Genomic DNA, 17,431 nt, shown 5'->3' with positions numbered 1-17,431 from the left:
GTGCAGCAGCAGCAGGACCTGTCATCATGTGATCATCACTGAGATAACCACTGCTTCCTGGAAGCAGTCCCTGCAGCCAGTCCCGTTCTCACTTATCATGTGATGTGCTACATTGGATTACATAAATCAGTTTGTCTGTACGCATACACGCAAGTGTGTGTGAGTGTGTGTTTGTGCAAAGGTTGTGTTACAGCCGGTAATTCCAGAAAAAGCTTCACATTTGCACACTTGTTATTGCATTGAATCTGCTGTGTGGTAATATTACAAATGTGCCTTGTCACAATAACTGAATTATAGGTTTCTTGTATTGTTCTCTTGTTTATTACTTTGCTTCCTACAGTTGGATTTATGTATCAATATTAGGCTTCAGCTTTCAAGGCATATGTTGGTGCGTCACAACAGAGAGATACAGCAGCCTGTTAGTGAACACAGTGAGCAGAACACGATTTCCCAAAACCCCCGCTTATGTCATTTGACCATCTCACCTCTCTAGACCACTGCCCCACTGGCAATATTTACTTCACACCATACACTGTCATGGGGTAATTAATAAATCCCAAACCCTCTCATCCAGAGGCCCCTCATTACTCATCTGTGCCTTCTGCAATGTATACACACACACACACATGCACAGTGTATATGTAACAACTGTGTCAGGCGTTTTAGCTTCTGCTCATACAAACAGAGTTGTGGGTGAAGGCTGGATAAAGTCTGCATTGTGTTAAAGTATTTATTGTAGTAGTTATTGTTGCTATAATTGTAACAATGTACAATGATAATTTTTTTGTATTTTCATGCTTCCTTTGTGGATGTACACTTTTTACATTTTGTGTTTCATTCATATTTCCTCATTCCCTAAATTTGTGAACAAGGATGAGCCGTTCAGATACAGTATAATGTGTCAAAATGACATTATATCTGAACTAGGTCTGCAACTAACTTATTTTCATTGCTAATTAATCTGTTCACTATTTTCTTCGATTAATCATGTCAGAAAAATCACCATTTTGTGTTTTCAGAGCCCAGGTCACAGCTTTAGATGACTTGTTTTGTCCAAACAACAGCCCAAATTCTTAACATATGCAATTTAATGCCCCTTATATTTGAGAGGCTAGAAGACATTTTGAATTTTTGGCTGATAGATAACTTAAGTGATCAATAACCACATTTTTCCGTCAATAAATCGGCTAATCACTGCAGCACCAATCTGAACAAAATCAGTATTGTCAGTAATACTGTCAGTATTCATGACGAGAACATCATTCACAAATTTGAAGTGAATGAGAACTCTGAGTGAGTCTGCAGCCTTTCTGGCCCGGGCTCCAGAGGGCAAGAGTTAGGCCAAGCTGTTAAGCAGCTGATACTGTTTCTCAGATGTGTTTAGACGGCAGTCGCAAGCAGACAAAGATGTGCTTGTGTAGCAGAACCTCATACCGCCACTGTGATAAGAGAGCTGTCTCACCTGCAGGGCTTTCCATCAGGAGGGAGGAGGAGGCCCCCTACACAGCGCTCAGTGGATCCTGTTTGAAACACTGGGAAGAAAACATTCTAGATTTGTCTGAAATTATATAAAAGAATTAGATGCCAAACAAAGTTTTTGTTAAAAAGTAAACATCTTTGCTCACATTAAAGTATCTTCTGAATGCCAGAAAATATATTTCTCAAAGTTGTTGATAATTGTCTGATAAACTGAAAATAAACTACCTGACAGTTAGTTAATCCTCTCTTTAAACAGGATTTAAAGAGTGGCCTGCATACAGATTAACATGAGCAGTAAAAAAGCTGTGTGGAGATGTGGGAGCATGGCACAGAAGAAGACAACTGCTGCTTTTGGCAGCTGCACGTCCTCCATGAGCAGGTTGATGCAGGACGACCACTAGGTCGACAATGTTGACCGCTGAGTCACTACTAGCTGGCCGTCCTGGCGGCAGATCAATAAAGCACCCATCAAGTATCGTGCACATTAGATTAAGCTGACTGAGGGATTTTTCCCCAGTGAAAGGTCTTAGCGCGGGACTGCTGATGTGTTCTGGGTGCTTCTTCAAATCATTTAGCACCATGTCTCATCAGCTGTTCACCAGAGACATTTGTGCTTGTATGTGAACTGCAGGCTTTGTGTGTTGGTGTGTATGTGCTTGGGTATGCGTCTCTCTTCTTTGACAGCGGTTTCCAGAAATCAAAAGAGATAAGACTGCATGATTATGATACAAATTATTATAATTTAATATTATTATAATTAATTATAATTATAAAGATTTTTTAGCTACATTATATATCTATATTAATCATTATTTGTTCCAATTTCAGTTTATTGTTATTATAAATGTTATCATTATTATTATTTATTAATTGCACTTTGGTACCTTAAAAGATTTAAAATGCCACTTCTTTTCATGCAGTATTTATGGAATCAATTCATCACTTTATGAATTTAAGTACTTGTCAGCTGTAACAGCAGTAGATCTAGTTTTCATTCTTGCAACCATATCACGCCACTGTAATGTAGAAAGTGCAATGTGAATATGAAAAAGATACACAAAAAAGGGTATGCAAACTTGTCACAGCGGGTCCAGAGCAAACATTGATTAAACTGATGAGTAGTTATTGGTTGAACCCACACAGAAATCCACAACAACAGTGGGGGGGGGGGCTGCTCAAATGCTGCTACACAAATGTCCCACACTGACGCAAGAGCTTTCATTACATCCCATGAAATCAATATGCGCAAATAATTTGCACAGATATTCTTGTGTGGTGTAAAAGGGCTTTTACCCTCTTGCTGTTATTGTGGTGATGGAACTAGAATAAAATTTTACATCCAGACTTAGGAGAGGGTTTGTCCTGTCTGACGTCACGCTCATCCATTTATTTTAACTTTGCTGTTTGTTCTGTTTTTCCAAAAATGGTCCGTGAGAGTGTTTTCTCTTTCCAGCCACAGCTGCCTGCTCCTCTGTCTTAACTGTTACATTGGTGCAAGATGCACATTAATATTCTTGGTCTTGAGCAATGAGAACAACTAATGTACCACAACAGGACTTTCTGTGAAAGTAAGAATATAATAAACAACTTAATATTTTAAAACATTTGCTAATAGCATGCACAAAAACAAAGGAAACAACAACCATGCAGCCTTCTCATTCTGTTGACAAAATATGTGAATGTTGTTATTCTTAACATTTTATGTAGGATGGCAGACAGAATCCACACATACAGTACTGTATGAGTTGATCATATAAACCAAACCTTCAAAAGGAGCCATACGCACTAAACACTGGTTAGTGAGAGTAAGTCAGAGTAGCACGTATCCAGAACTGATACCTGCCAACTTAAAGCTAAACATCCCAGTGCTGCACACCTGACAAACATTTGAGGTTGGTTGTTCCAGTTCAGGAAACGTTTGAATGGAGTGATGAAGTTACTAGAAGAGGTCTGTTCAGCCTCTGCTGGTTTCAAGAGTTGCTAGACAGTTGTGTTTAGTGTTCACTGCTTAGTGAGCAGGCAGTATATTTTCGAAGAACATGTCGGCCCTCTCTTCCTGTGTTTACTACTGGTCTCTGTCCTTGTGCTAATGGCTGACCACATCGTGTGGTGCCAAAAAACACAGAGACATGCACACACACTTGTACACATACCTTCCCTCTCTGCCCTAGTGGTAGCTGTATCCTTAGGGTCAATCCCCAGACATATACCTGATGAAACAAAGATGTTTTTGTTGCAAAACAGGACAGGCTAACTGTCAGTTTTATATATTTTGGAGCCTATTTTATGTTATAGGTGCTGGCTGTACAAAATGGAACAGTCTACACATTTTCTCACCCACTTACTTTTCGTCAGCAAGAAACAAGAGCATAGCCAAACATACAATACATACAGTATATTCAAGCTATTTTCTGGTTTCTAGGAAAACCAGGAATATGCGAGCCATGCTGGACCTGCACCTGCTGAACGTGTGCATGGCCCTGCATGTTTATTTTAAAGAAACTACTGGAACTGGGCAAAGCAGGCAACTGGTTCATTTGCTTGCAGTGGTTCCCAGGCAGGTTTTGCATTTCACCACACAGGGTATAGCCTGCAACCATTTCCTCCAGGCCATACTTTAAGTATTTGGGGGACCCACAAGCCCTGGCAGAGGGAATACCTCTGGGAATGGGATCTTGTGTAGGACTGAGGGATGTGATATTGATTTATGATATATATTAATAATAATATTTGTCTTTTAATATGTAAAACAAGAGCTTAACACATCATGTTAATGTTAAACATTTTTGTAGAATCATTTTGTTGCACATCATTTTATAACAAGATAACATCATATGATCATCATCATCATCACCATACTATTTTACTGATATGATATGATGTATCAGTGTTGGCACTACAATGCCTTGAAACTGAATTTTCCCTCGAAGGATTAAAAAAGTATACCTTCTTCGTTTCTTCATGTCAAGAGGTGGCTCTTCGGCACACCAACAAGGACTGCACCACCTTATTTAAAAAAGGCACCAAGATCTAATATCATTCATTGTGGATAACACTAATAGTAATAGCATGTTATATGTTTGCAGTTTCTGCAGTTGCATCACCTGACGACCTGGGTGTTTGTGTTTTTGTCTACTTGCATTTGGTTTTGAACTGTCAGTCCTGACCTATCTGCCCCCCTCCCCTCCAGTAAGCGAGAGAGGTGCAATGCCGCTTGTCCCTTCGACAGCCAAGCTTGATACATCAACGATAAGCAAATAAAAATAGTCATGCAGTTAAAGTGAATTAAATGTGGCAACTGTCATTTGTCTGTTATTCATATTTCCTGTTAAATGTTAATGTGTTGAATTTAGGGTATGATTAGGTTTAATCCAAAAATCAGTCAATGACTCTATCATAGTGTTTGTGTTAAAATGGGTGGTGTTAAGCTGCTCTCTAGTATATATAAATGTTACTTTCTAACAGGTAATAGGCCTACTGTATTTGTAATTTGTCCTTCAAAGAGGTTCATGTCAGAATATTCTTGGCCTCAACAAGTCATAAAAAAAGATTCTGTCTGTATTTTTCCATTATTCAAAGGGGTTTGAAGTCTTTTTCAAGTGCAGCTCTCTGTCCTCTGATTGACGTCATGCCCGGCCAGGGGTTCACTCTAAAATAGCTCTCATGGCTAAGTTAGGAAACTCATAGCATACTGGAGGAATGTTTAAAACAACAAACAATGTAGCTGGCTGTAATTTCTTTCTTCACATGTTCAAAAGAGGACCAGCTCAAGTCAGCACTTCAGTAGAGCCAGCTTTTTGCATGGTTTGATAACATGAAAAGTTACCAAAGAGCAGTTACTGTTCTCGTGTGCTGTTGATGCATGTGTAACGAAGAACCGCTTGAGCTGTGTGAATGGTTTTATCTTCATCCCAAGTAGCACTCCGAGACCCCACTCCCAGACTATAAGTCCAGAAACTGTTATGATTGGCTGATGCTTTCATTATTATCACATACTTGAGTGTCTACGTCCAAAGACGATAGTCGTATGTCTACTGTCTCTCCAACAGCCTGAAATCACACCAGGAATTTGCACTCGAGGCCACACAATTTTGCACTTGTCAAGTTAAATTAATACCTCTTAATTCTGTTTTAAAAGGAACATACTTTAAGTAAATGTCTCCCTGCATCAAAGTTAGATGAAAAATGCTTCCATAACTTCTAAATAATGTATATTAATGCATTAAACACTGCATATTTTTTGCATTTGCTCTTTTACCATTCACCTGACTACTGTTGAGAGGACAACATATGGTTTTGCTTACTTGCTGCTTCTGGTGTTGTGCCTTTGTAATCCATTGGTGCACGAAAGCACTGCAGAGTATCCACCCAACCTTCAGACAGCCAGGTCAGACTTCTGTGTGGCTCACCCTGTTGCTTTTCAGCTTTTTAATGCAGACAATGTTGATTGTGCTTGTGTGCTCTTTTTCAGCAATGACTGCCCTTACATTTGCATAGTTACACAGACTAGGCTCCCACCATTTAACCATTTAATTAAGTATTTTGCTCAGTGGCACATCGGCAGGGGCTGTAAGAATGGAGTTTTCACAGACAGTCTAGCATCAACTCACTTCCTGCTTTAATTGCTACGCCAGCTTATTAACACAAACAACGCTCATATCAAATCCTATTCACTAACCGATATTAATTAACAGCCACTGTGGCCACATATGATAATTAATTGTAAATGCCAAAACATTGTGTAACAGCTGGTAGAAGAGTCCTCAAGTCTGCAAACAGACTCAGTGATGTCAGCTGCAATGTCTATCTCAAGTTTGCTAACATTAGCTAACATTAGCCGCCATAAGCTATACCAGACCAAGTAAGCTAGCGGCAACATTCCTTCCAAGTATATTGAATACTGCAAGTATTTTATTACTCATGAATTAAAGTTTAAATTTGTATGTATTTTATCTTTAAGTTATATCGTCTCGCTTTAAGCTGTCTACTTGTAACTCTATCTACTCTGTAACCCCTACAGAACTAGCCAGCTAGCTAGCTACAATGTAGTGGCACAGCAAAAAAGTCAACGTTTGTACACAACCTGATTCTTCATGTCTCATCCACCTGTTAAGAATACCAGATCTGATCCTAAAACAGAATCTTCACTTTTTTTCAAGTTGTTTTTTAACATTGTGATTTTTCTCTTTACAGATGACACGTCCGCTAAAGAAGTCAGCAGGGTAGGTTTTTGCTTAATTTTATATGTACATATTTATGTGACACATGAAGCTTCACTTTATAGTTTCACGCATTGTAGATAATTTATGCCTTTATTACCTTGCCCCCTAATTCCCAAAGCTAACCTTAGTGACTAATTGAGTTCTTAGAATGGACACTGTGGCTGAATTCAAGGACAGCACAGAACTCAATACTGTCCTTCAATAACTGCAAAATGTCCTGGTGTACTTAATTAAGATGCAGATTAACTATGCTCTTTGACAACAGTTTTGTTTGTCCTTGTGCTTACTTTCTTTAGAACAGTGCCATTGTGACTTTGTCTCATTGACTTGAAAAATATAAAAAGCATGAAAGAGTTTACAACATACCTGTGCACTCTTTGGTAGGATGCAAGTGATGCTTGTGATGTTAACACTGGACTTGTGCAGAAATGGCCAGGTTCTGTGAGTCTTAAGGTCAGCATCACATAGATAATTAACAAGAATAATGAATGTTTTGCTGCATTGGACACTCGTCACGTATGACACAGTCGGCAAGAAAGTTATGGGAAAGAGTAGATCCCCTGTGCTCCACATACGTATGTTCACGCCTTTGTCATCTTGACACCATCATGCCCCTGGGAGGCCGGGTGTCAGTACGAGCAGCAGGGCCCTGGAGCCGGGTAGAAGGGACTTCACACACATACACACAGAAAACAAAAACGAGGGCCACTCGACCCCTCAGTGCGTCATCTATACGTCTGTGCAAACAGGATGTGGGAGGATAGAAGGCGTCCTGTGGGGGAGGCTTTCTAGAGCGCCACTCTCCCTGCCGTCCTGTCCTCTCTGCAGGCGCAGAAAGAGACGGCTCTCTGGCTCCGTACAAGGCAGGAGGTCTGCCTCTTACATAACCACACGTTTAAGCTCAGGCTGAGCAGCAGAGCCTACGAGGGCTCTAATCAGAGCTGTGGGGGGAGTGTAAGGGTGGGGCGGAGGGTGATGAATGGCTCTGTCTTTGTGAATGGCAGGAAGATAATCCCCTTTCATTCAAAAAATAAAAATCTTCTCATTTGAGTTAGTATCTAGCTGCTGCAGTAACATTAGACTGGGTGCAGTACAGAATGCAGGTTGTTGTCACGTTTTTTCTTTGTCGTAACACTTGCTAAATTTTGAAATTCAATATCAGTGTTTATGTGAGGCTGTGGAGTTGCAATTTCCGTGTGTCTTGCGTCCAGCAGTACCAGGACTCAAATATGCAGGGTGTGGTGTACGAACTCAACAGCTACATGGAGCAGCGTCTGGACACTGGAGGAGACAACAAACTCCTGCTCTATGAGTTGTGCAACATCATCAAAACAGGTAAAAGTAGATCCCGCTTAATGATCACTGAGAACATACAATTTTTGTTTTGGAGAAAAAAACTGATAATGACAAGTGTTTGTATAAACATCTTTCTATGAGACAGGGGCCAAATCCTCTAAATACTTTTGCTGAAAATTTGTTTTAAGAGGAGGATTTGCTGTGATGAATAACCCAAGAAGAGAGTTTTGTAAATTTTAGTGTACTTTTCTGACACCAACTGAATTGCCCACTGTGGTGAACCCCACCCATATGCTGCTCCAATAAGAAAAATAAATACATAAAATAAGCAGTAAGCATTCATAAATGAATAGTTCCCAGATCAAACAATCTGTATGATTTTAGAATGTTTCTTAATGGGGGCCAACAATTGAGACAAGTCCAGGACTTCATCATTCTAACCCTGTCAAAGTCTGATATATTGCATTTTATAAATATATTAGCATGTCATCAAAGAGTCAAACCAAGGATCATTTCACCCAAACCACACTAGTCATTAACTTCTTGATCATCTGTGTATTCACTGATGCTCCACCGGTCTCTCTGTTGTCACATTGTATGATAACATGACCTATATATCAGTGTGAAAAGGGACTGGAAAAGAGGACTGGGAATGAGATGAACTGGATGGCAGTCAAAACCCTCGGTCAGAGTGCCCTCGTTGTTATGTGGGACATTGTTAATAGATTGTTATTAGATTGCAACTGGACTGTTGTCACCTTGTCACACTTTACCTTTCAGGTATACCTGTCATTTATTGTGGGACACATCTATATGAGAGAATGTAACATGGACATACACTGACAGCTAATGTCAGTTGTTACTGGACTGGATTAAAGCACTTGCACTACACACACGTGACCTGCGTGTCTCTTATTTCTACAGCAACAAAAGCCGATGGATTTGCACTTTACTTCTTGGGAGAATGCAACAATGTAAGTGCAGAGGACATTTGCTGGATACATTTTATACACTAATGCAGTTGTGTGCATGTATTTTACTTTTTTTTCATTTCTGTTTCCCTCTCGGTTCTTGTCTATGCTTATCAATAGAGTTTATGTATGTTCACTCCAACGGGGGCCAAGGATGGCCCTCCAAGCCTCATCCCCTCCGGCCCCATTGCATTTGGGACAACCATTGCCGCTCATGTTGCCAAGACTCGCAAAACACTGCTAGTAGAGGACATCATGGGGGTAAGGCTGTTGTCTTGCAACCAGTACAGATTTAGCCATGATAGAAGAACTCTTAGAACACTGCATAGCTGTGATGTTTGATTACAGATCTCTTTTTGCCCTCTATATATGTTTAATTTAATCATCCATGCTCATCACCACCTGGTACCTGCACTCAGCACTGTCAAGCTAAAAATATAAATATACTTTTTTCTATTTGAATTCATGGGTACTTGAAATTCTTTAAGCACATACGCATGTGGCAGACATTCTGACATTTATCACACTATAGCTGGTGTAGAGTGGCAAACACAGCTTCAAAGACAGAAATGTTTGCCCTGCTACACTGACCTCTATTGTTAAACTCCTGTGCACTGACCTGTGTGTTGCAGGACGAGCGCTTCCCCGACGGCACAGGGCAGGACTCAGGGATCCATGTTCACTCTGTCCTGTGCCTCCCCATCCTCACTGCCATCGGGGACCTCATTGCCATTCTGGAGCTGCATCGGCACTGGGGCAAGGAGCCCTTCAACCTCAGCCACCAGGAGGTCAGTCTGACCCAGACAAAACACACCAAGAGTGGAAGGCTGGAGCAAGGCTCACAGAACTACAGTTAGCCTGGTATTCACCTTAATCTGGATCTGTTTAAGATCTCTATTAGATTTGTGGGCTTCAGTTGATTGTGAAAATATTTAATAATGCTGTATTTTTGTCTCCAAGGACTTTCTACTAGGTGCTAATGAAATAGATTCTGTAAAATGGCAGTGCAATGAACTAATTACTTACAGTAACATACAGGTTGCTCAAGCAAGTATAGTCACAGTGAATAAGCTTTAAAGATTCACATTCAGAAGAAAGATTTAAAACTTTCCATGAACAAACCATTTGTTGACAGCATATTTAAAATTACCTTTGTCCTTTTTTTAATATCTCAGATATTTTAGCATCTTATATATTTGAAAACAGCTATTGGAAAGGAGGTGAAAGTGAACCAAAACATTAAAGTTGCAGGCTGTAAAACCAAAACAATGAACTGAAAGACGCTAAAACTCTGTAGAGCTGAGGGGAATGGCAGAGTCGCATGATAATTCTCTGTGGTTTGTCACTAAGAGCGACCACTTTAACATTAAATACAGTCATTTGACCCATTTTTCATATAAGCATATGTATTAGTGAAGCTTTAATTTTGCATTGCTTAAATTTTAATCCATAATATTAAACATGCAGACTCAGTAGTGTTACCTGTGTGAGTCTGCGTCCCCAGAGTGGCTCTGAATCTGTAGGCTAACTGGCTCTTCTGTGATTATGAGACTGATGTGCAGAACAGATAATTATATTGAAATATACAGTACAAAAGAGGAAATGTGATAAGAACTGATTAAACCTTGAAAATGTGTGATAACTTGTGTTGACTGTGATGGGAGCTGAGGTTCACTTTCTTTTCCAGGTTGCAACAGCTAATTTAGCATGGGCATCAGTTGCCATTCATCAAGTACAGGTGAGCAAACTTCCACAGAGGACTGATTTGAATATAAAATTGCACATTGTAGCAGACATACTATGCTGTAACACTTCATTAAAGACTTTTCTGGGAACAAGGTGAAACCGTCCCACTTATTATGATCTTGGTTGACTTTGTTTGTTCTGGTTCTGCACTGGTGTTTTTTAATGGGGAAATCCACTGTGTACAGGAACTGGGTTGTCACTGGGCCCAGTCCAATCAACTAAGCCGTAGATTCAACAAACAGCTCCCCGAGGACATCATTACACCCCAGTGCTGTTTTTATACGAACAGTTAGCCAACACCTCAGAGAAGCAGCGTCCCACTGCAGCACTGGCCACAGTGGACCTCTGAGCCTCAGCGAGCAGTGCAACACTGTTGTTACTGAAACTCTTGAAGGTGGCCCACAGCCAAGTGTGTAGACAGCAAGTTGGTTTGTTTACAGTACATGCAGGATGCTGTATGTGTTCTGTGAGAAATGTGTGATATGTGTGAGTGCCAGGTCATGACCTATTTTTCTTTGTTTCTAGGTGTGCAGAGGCCTCGCCAAACAAACTGAGCTCAATGACTTCCTACTAGATGTGTCAAAGTAAGAGCTGCTGTTGGGACAGTTTACCTAACACTGAGTTAATGCTGATGAAAACATTTTAAAAGTGTATCTACGGCATGTTCTTATTTTAGTCTAAGTATAACAAAATTAAGATATGGGGTTTAAAGTGAATTAGTGTCTCATCTTTTCTCATGTCAGGTCAATGGTTAAATACAACGTTTTGCTAACACAGTAGAAGAAATTACTGCATTTTAGCCAATTTAGCTTTCATGTCTTGAATGTGAACGTCATCAGAGCTTCCCATTTGTCAAACATCTCAATGCGCCATTTCTTCTTTTCGCACAGAACATACTTTGATAACATTGTGGCAATAGATTCTCTACTTGAACATATTATGGTGAGTGTGATTTCTGCATGTATGTGTTCATTCACATTGTCTTCAAGGCTACACATCCTGGAAGTGTGTGTTAGATTATGTGTGTAGAGTAGTAATGTTGCTGTAATACAGATACACACAGGACATCTCGATACCTGAGGGGCACTGCTAATATTTCTTGACAATACTTGCTTGTTGGCATTAATAATATATAATAATAATAATAATTATAATTATTCGGTATCAGCATAATAAATTGATAGACATGCTTAAAAACATGTTTAGACTTGGCTCAACCTAAAATAGGAGTCTTCAGCTTGCAATATTTTTTCCACTTTGCAAATCTAAAGCAAATGTGATCTGGATGAGTGTAAAACATGATTTTTCTGTTTCTTTTACTAAAACCCTCCTCTCTGTTTGTATGTATTTTGTTGCCTGACTGTGGTTTCATCTCAGGTCATTCAAGTCATCTGGTTCAAACACTGAAATGAACTTTAATGACCTGTTGTTATACTGTGTGTGTTTTAATTCTCCACATTTAACTGTTCCATCCAAAAGAAGCAATTAAAACTGCAGTGTCCCTGGTGCTTTTTTGCAGATATATGCAAAAAACCTGGTGAATGCGGATAGGTGCGCACTCTTCCAGGTAGATCACAACAACAAAGAACTGTACTCTGACCTGTTCGATATTGGGGAAGAGAAAGAAGGCAAACCTGTCTTTAGGAAAACCAAAGAAATTAGGTGTGTAAGATTTACCCTTTTCTCTTACAGTGTGCAAAATAGTATACTCATTTAATTTTGATAGTGTCTGTGTTCTTCTTTGATATAAATAAGTCTCATAGTTTTCAGTTTATACAGATTTTCATTGAAAAATACTAGTTTATTTTGAAGGAGTAGAACATGGATTTTCATATTATTGATTTATTATTGATTTTTAAAGCAGATTTTCACCCATCTACCCAGCACCAGCAGTCCACAAACCTAACTCTTGTCCTCTCCTCTCCTCTCTCCCTTTAGGTTTTCTATAGACAAGGGAATAGCTGGCCAAGTGGCTCAGACAGGGGAAGTCTTAAATATCCCAGATGCCTATGCAGACCCACGGTTCAACCGGTAAACTCCAACAGACTCTACGATAATCCATTTTTACTTGTCTTTTCCGTTATATATCATTATCAACAATCTAATTAACCTTCTTGAAGTTGTGCTATGACACATCCTAGACAATTTTTCTTTAGTTGACTTTGCTTATTCTCCTGTATTTAGGATAAAAATACTGTAGTCATACTCCTACTCATTGTAAAGGCCTTCAGTGTAAACCAGAAGTTAAGACGTAAACATGCTGCTCTTCTTCTGTATGGTTCACATTATAAACTCATTTAAACGAACTCTGTGATGAATGTCAAACTGTTGTCTCATATGTTTGTATGTCTTCCTTAACAGAGAGGTGGACCTCAAAACCGGTTACACCACGCGGAACATCCTGTGCATGCCCATCGTGAGCAGGGGGAGCGTTATAGGTGTGGTGCAGATGGTGAACAAGCTAAGCGGAAGTGCCTTCACTAAAACAGATGAGAACAACTTTAAGATGTTTGCTGTCTTTTGTGCTCTGGCCTTACATTGTGCAAATGTGAGTAAACTGAATTAGTCTTCAAATATTTAAACGACTAACAGATCTTCTCCAACAGCAAAAACATTCTCTTTATATCTGTCTGCACAAGCCTGCTCTTTATCTTTTGCAGTGTAGGTAGATTACGTGAAGATTATATAACACTTCATGGCCATGACTACTCAGTTCTGATTGGTTTCTTTTCAGATAACTGCACCTTTGACGTAGTGGCCTCATCACCGTCCTAAATTCATACTTATAGCTGGAAGGCTTGTTTCAGCTGTTACTAGGCTGCGGGTTTCCCTATTTCTCAGAGTAGTCATTTCATTTTTCTGCCCAAGGTTGACAAAGATTGTGCAAACAGCTTCTATTTAAAGTGCGCATTGCCCCAAAATGTGAATAAAATCAATTTTTGGCAGTGATGATTATCCCTTACATGGAACACACAGACGTTTCATGAATCATGCTAACTCTGGAAGCTTGCGTTGTGTGGTCTGTCTGTCAGAGCCTCTCCTCTCTGTGGGGCCTGACTCACCATCATCTCGTGCGACAAACTTACGCAGGAGCAGCGTCACAAAGTTGGTTTTAAAATTGATGAGGCATGTTAATATTTTAAGACAAGCAGTCTGCATCCGTCCACTGACAGGATTTATGTTTAGCTGTAATTTATGCCTCACGTCTCTAGGAAACTCACTTCGGCCAGCATCTGATTTATGGTGATTTATGGTGAAAGGTGTGAGGCTTGGCGCATGTACCTGACTGTCTTATTCCTGCCTGCCTGTCTGGGAAGGGGACAGGGATAAAAACCAGATGTGGAGACGCACAGATAAAATATGATGCAGGACTTTTGCGGTTAACTTAACTTTGTCTGACCCTTTTGGAAATTCCAACAGTGATACCTAAAGAATTCAACAGAAGATGGTATTTATAGCACTGGAGTGTTCAGTTTCTCTCTTGACATTTTAAATACTAATTCCTGTTCTGTGATTTCCCTGTGTATCTCTCTGCAGATGTACCACCGGATCCGGCACTCTGAATGCATTTACAGAGTGACGATGGAAAAACTGTCTTATCACAGCATCTGCACATCGGAAGAATGGAAGACCCTTACCCAGCTCAACCTACCTGCACCCATTTATAAAGAGATCGAAATGTGAGTGCCCCTTTCAGGTTCAGATTCAAAGCTGGTTTTGGTCACTATCTCTGCTCGTGACCCTGAATGTAGTTGGTCTATAGCCACTTGTCTCTGAAAGGAATGGCGACAGAGTCCAGACCTGAATGAAGAAGCTGTGATGTGGTGGGGGAGGGGGGCATACACAGTGCAGGAAGGGACAGTCAGTTTAACACACCCAAACCTCAGAAGTCCCCTCATCTGTCCCTCTGTGTGCTGTAGATGCTAATTTAAGACTCTCCTCCCATCACTTCCTCCCTTCCGCAGGTTCCACTTTGACATTAATCCCTTTGAGGAGATCTGGCCTGCTGTCTTTATCTACATGGTTCATAGCTCCTGTGGAAAGACCAGGTAAGGTGTTACTGGGCCATGACGATGTCAGTGTCAGTTCTTCATCAAAGCTTGGAATGATTAATTGTTAAGCATACTTTCTTTCCGTCTGTAGCTTTGAGCTGGAGAAGCTGTGTCGGTTCACCATGTCTGTACGGAAGAATTACCGGCGTGTGCCCTACCACAACTGGAAGCACGCAGTGACGGTGGCACACTGTATGTACGCCATCCTGCAGAAAACCACTGGGATGTTCACAGAGCTAGAGGTTTGCTCCTTACTGGGTCTGGGTTTTACTGCTTCCTGACAAAAAGAAATTCAATTTGAAAACAAGATTAGCATCTGGGGGTCCTTTTTGATTTCAAGATTTTTTTTTTTCCTGTCTTCGTACTCTGGTTTACAGAAGAAGGGTCTGTTGATAGCCTGCCTGTGCCATGATCTGGACCATCGGGGGTACAGCAACACATACCTGCAAAAGTTTGACCATCCGCTGGCTGCTCTGTACTCCACCTCGACCATGGAACAACACCACTTCTCTCAGACTGTCTCCATCCTACAGGTAGAGCTCCACTATGCAGAACTTACTGTACAATTAAAGTCAACATTTTTTTATTTATTGTCTTTTAAATTCTAATGATGAAATGATGTGTTTTGCATAACATGTTTTGACCTTTTCATTATGTATGCATATCTCTGACTTGCTTAAAGACGTGCAGACGGTGGGCAAAAGAACGGGAATACCACATGCAAAAGAATCACCGAAATTACAAAATAATTCAGCGTACAGCAGCAAAGGGAAGATGTCAAAAATGATGTCATATGTGGACAAACTTCATCAGCAAAGCAGAAAGCGCATCACAATTTGAAGCCTACCAATAAAGATAGATGGCCACGTAAAACATAGTTGCCAGACACTGCAAAACGATGCCCTCAGATTTTGCCAAAACACCTAGCTTCAAATACTCATATTGACCATAGAGCAGACTTTTAGAGACTAAAACTGCTTAGATAAAAATCAACCCGAATTTAATTACATTTTTAGTTTTTAATTTGTTCAATAGCTGTTTTTTCTGTGTAAGAGAAGCACTTAGTCTTCACATTTATAAAAACATTTTTACTTTCTTCGAATTTGCATGCATGCATCCTGTAACTGTATACTTTAATTAACATATAATTTATTGAAAACTAATGCTTACATGCACACACACTCACACACACTGTCAATTACAGATCCATTGAAAGGATCATAGTTTAGTTCTGAGTGCCCTCTTGTGTCCAGGATCTGCTGGCAGGTCGTGAACCTGAGATGGCCTGAGATGAACGTGAGATTACAACCTGTTGTAGTCTAGCTGAGCTGAACGCCTCATAAGTGGAGCTTTTGCTTTTTTATTGATCTCTTTGTTTCTCATAGCTGGAAGGGCACAATATTTTCTCCAACCTGAATTCCAGCGAGTACGAGCAGGTGCTGGAGATCATCCGGAAGGCCATCATCGCCACAGACCTCGCCCTGTATTTCAACAACCACCAGCAGCTGACGGAGCTGCTGACCTCACGTGCGCTTGACTTGAACAACCACACACACAGGTCAGGTCAGGATCATACCAGGTCTCATAGCGTCACACAGAGAAACGTGGACCTGGTGCACATAAACAGCACATTGAGTTTCTCCACGCGGCTATAACAAGACTTTGCTCCCCTCCAGGGACCGTGTGATTGGTCTGATGATGACAGCATGTGACCTGTGTTCTGTCACCAAGAAATGGCAAATCACACGACTCACAGCCAACGACATCTATGCTGAGTTCTGGGCTGAGGTACACTGGGATACTGCTGGAGTTTAAACAGTGTCATGATCGTGCCTCCATTATTACAGTCAGACCTCTATTAGTACTTGTAAATGCTGCCACACTTAGCCGTCCTACAATTTGTAAAGCACAAAACAGTGTCATATAGCGGTCAGAAGGTTTGCCACAGTATGCAAAAATAAAAGGAACTTTCTCTCTTTATTTTGTTCCTTCAGGGAGATGAGATGAAGAAGATTGGGATGCAGCCGATTCCGATGATGGACAGAGACAAGAAGGACGAGGTTCCCCAAGGCCAAGTAATAGCAGCACTTTTACTTATGTGTCTCTAACCGTGCTTACTCTCTACATCACACACACACACACACACTCAAAACATTTTTGCATTCTGATGGTGTAGAATAACCACTAAAGGTTAGTAGTCCTTTTCAAAAGGTTTGAGAAGAAAAAAATAAGGAGAAGAAACCACAAATGCCAGGGCTCAAAAGAGTACGGGAAAATGCTGCTCAAGTAGGATTACCAATAGTTGACTTACTGTGTAAATAATGTCTTGAAATCAAAGATAGATAGTGTCTCTATAGCTTGAGATAAAAATATAATTTAGTTTTAGCATAGCTGTATTTTTACCATTCTCATAGAAATAACATACACCCCTACAGAATGCTACTGTATGGGTATATGCAGTTTAATAAACATTGCAAACTGATAAATAATAAGGGTTAAACTATTCACCAGAACAATGTTTGACCCTGTGTAACCATATACATTTTAACAAATGCTGTGCCTGCCAGGAAATCAAATCAATTAGCTACTATAGTCATTAGAGTAGTTTTAGACAATAATAGCCTGATAAAAATATTGTTATAATAATGTCATAATAGTATAACAA

General features: G+C 40.2%; 1 protein-coding gene across 6 annotated transcripts in view; it reads left to right on the top strand.

Moving 5' to 3' along the window:
• The window catches only part of pde10a (phosphodiesterase 10A), a 56,339-nt gene that overhangs the window by 34,380 nt on the left and 4,528 nt on the right, over positions 1 to 17,431 (top strand). For 2 of the 6 annotated variants that reach the window (XM_044215477.1, XM_044215479.1), the window contains exons 3-20: positions 6,673 to 6,701; positions 7,913 to 8,036; positions 8,922 to 8,971; positions 9,089 to 9,229; positions 9,601 to 9,756; positions 10,656 to 10,706; positions 11,240 to 11,298; positions 11,605 to 11,656; positions 12,234 to 12,376; positions 12,653 to 12,745; positions 13,076 to 13,262; positions 14,252 to 14,394; positions 14,680 to 14,763; positions 14,858 to 15,008; positions 15,144 to 15,299; positions 16,152 to 16,324; positions 16,443 to 16,554; positions 16,761 to 16,841. In XM_044215477.1, coding sequence (XP_044071412.1) covers positions 6,673 to 6,701; positions 7,913 to 8,036; positions 8,922 to 8,971; positions 9,089 to 9,229; positions 9,601 to 9,756; positions 10,656 to 10,706; positions 11,240 to 11,298; positions 11,605 to 11,656; positions 12,234 to 12,376; positions 12,653 to 12,745; positions 13,076 to 13,262; positions 14,252 to 14,394; positions 14,680 to 14,763; positions 14,858 to 15,008; positions 15,144 to 15,299; positions 16,152 to 16,324; positions 16,443 to 16,554; positions 16,761 to 16,841 — 1,985 coding nt within the window. The remainder of the gene's footprint in view (positions 1 to 6,672; positions 6,702 to 7,912; positions 8,037 to 8,921; positions 8,972 to 9,088; positions 9,230 to 9,600; positions 9,757 to 10,655; positions 10,707 to 11,239; positions 11,299 to 11,604; positions 11,657 to 12,233; positions 12,377 to 12,652; positions 12,746 to 13,075; positions 13,263 to 14,251; positions 14,395 to 14,679; positions 14,764 to 14,857; positions 15,009 to 15,143; positions 15,300 to 16,151; positions 16,325 to 16,442; positions 16,555 to 16,760; positions 16,842 to 17,431) is intronic. The other 4 variants (XM_044215478.1, XM_044215480.1, XM_044215482.1 and 1 more) reach the window with 4 other exon arrangements.

Source organism: Siniperca chuatsi, linkage group LG11, assembly GCF_020085105.1.
Source record: "Siniperca chuatsi isolate FFG_IHB_CAS linkage group LG11, ASM2008510v1, whole genome shotgun sequence".
Lineage (NCBI taxonomy): Eukaryota > Metazoa > Chordata > Actinopteri > Centrarchiformes > Sinipercidae > Siniperca > Siniperca chuatsi.
Note: the sequence above shows the minus strand (reverse complement) of the source record. Positions and strands in the feature narration are given on the sequence as shown.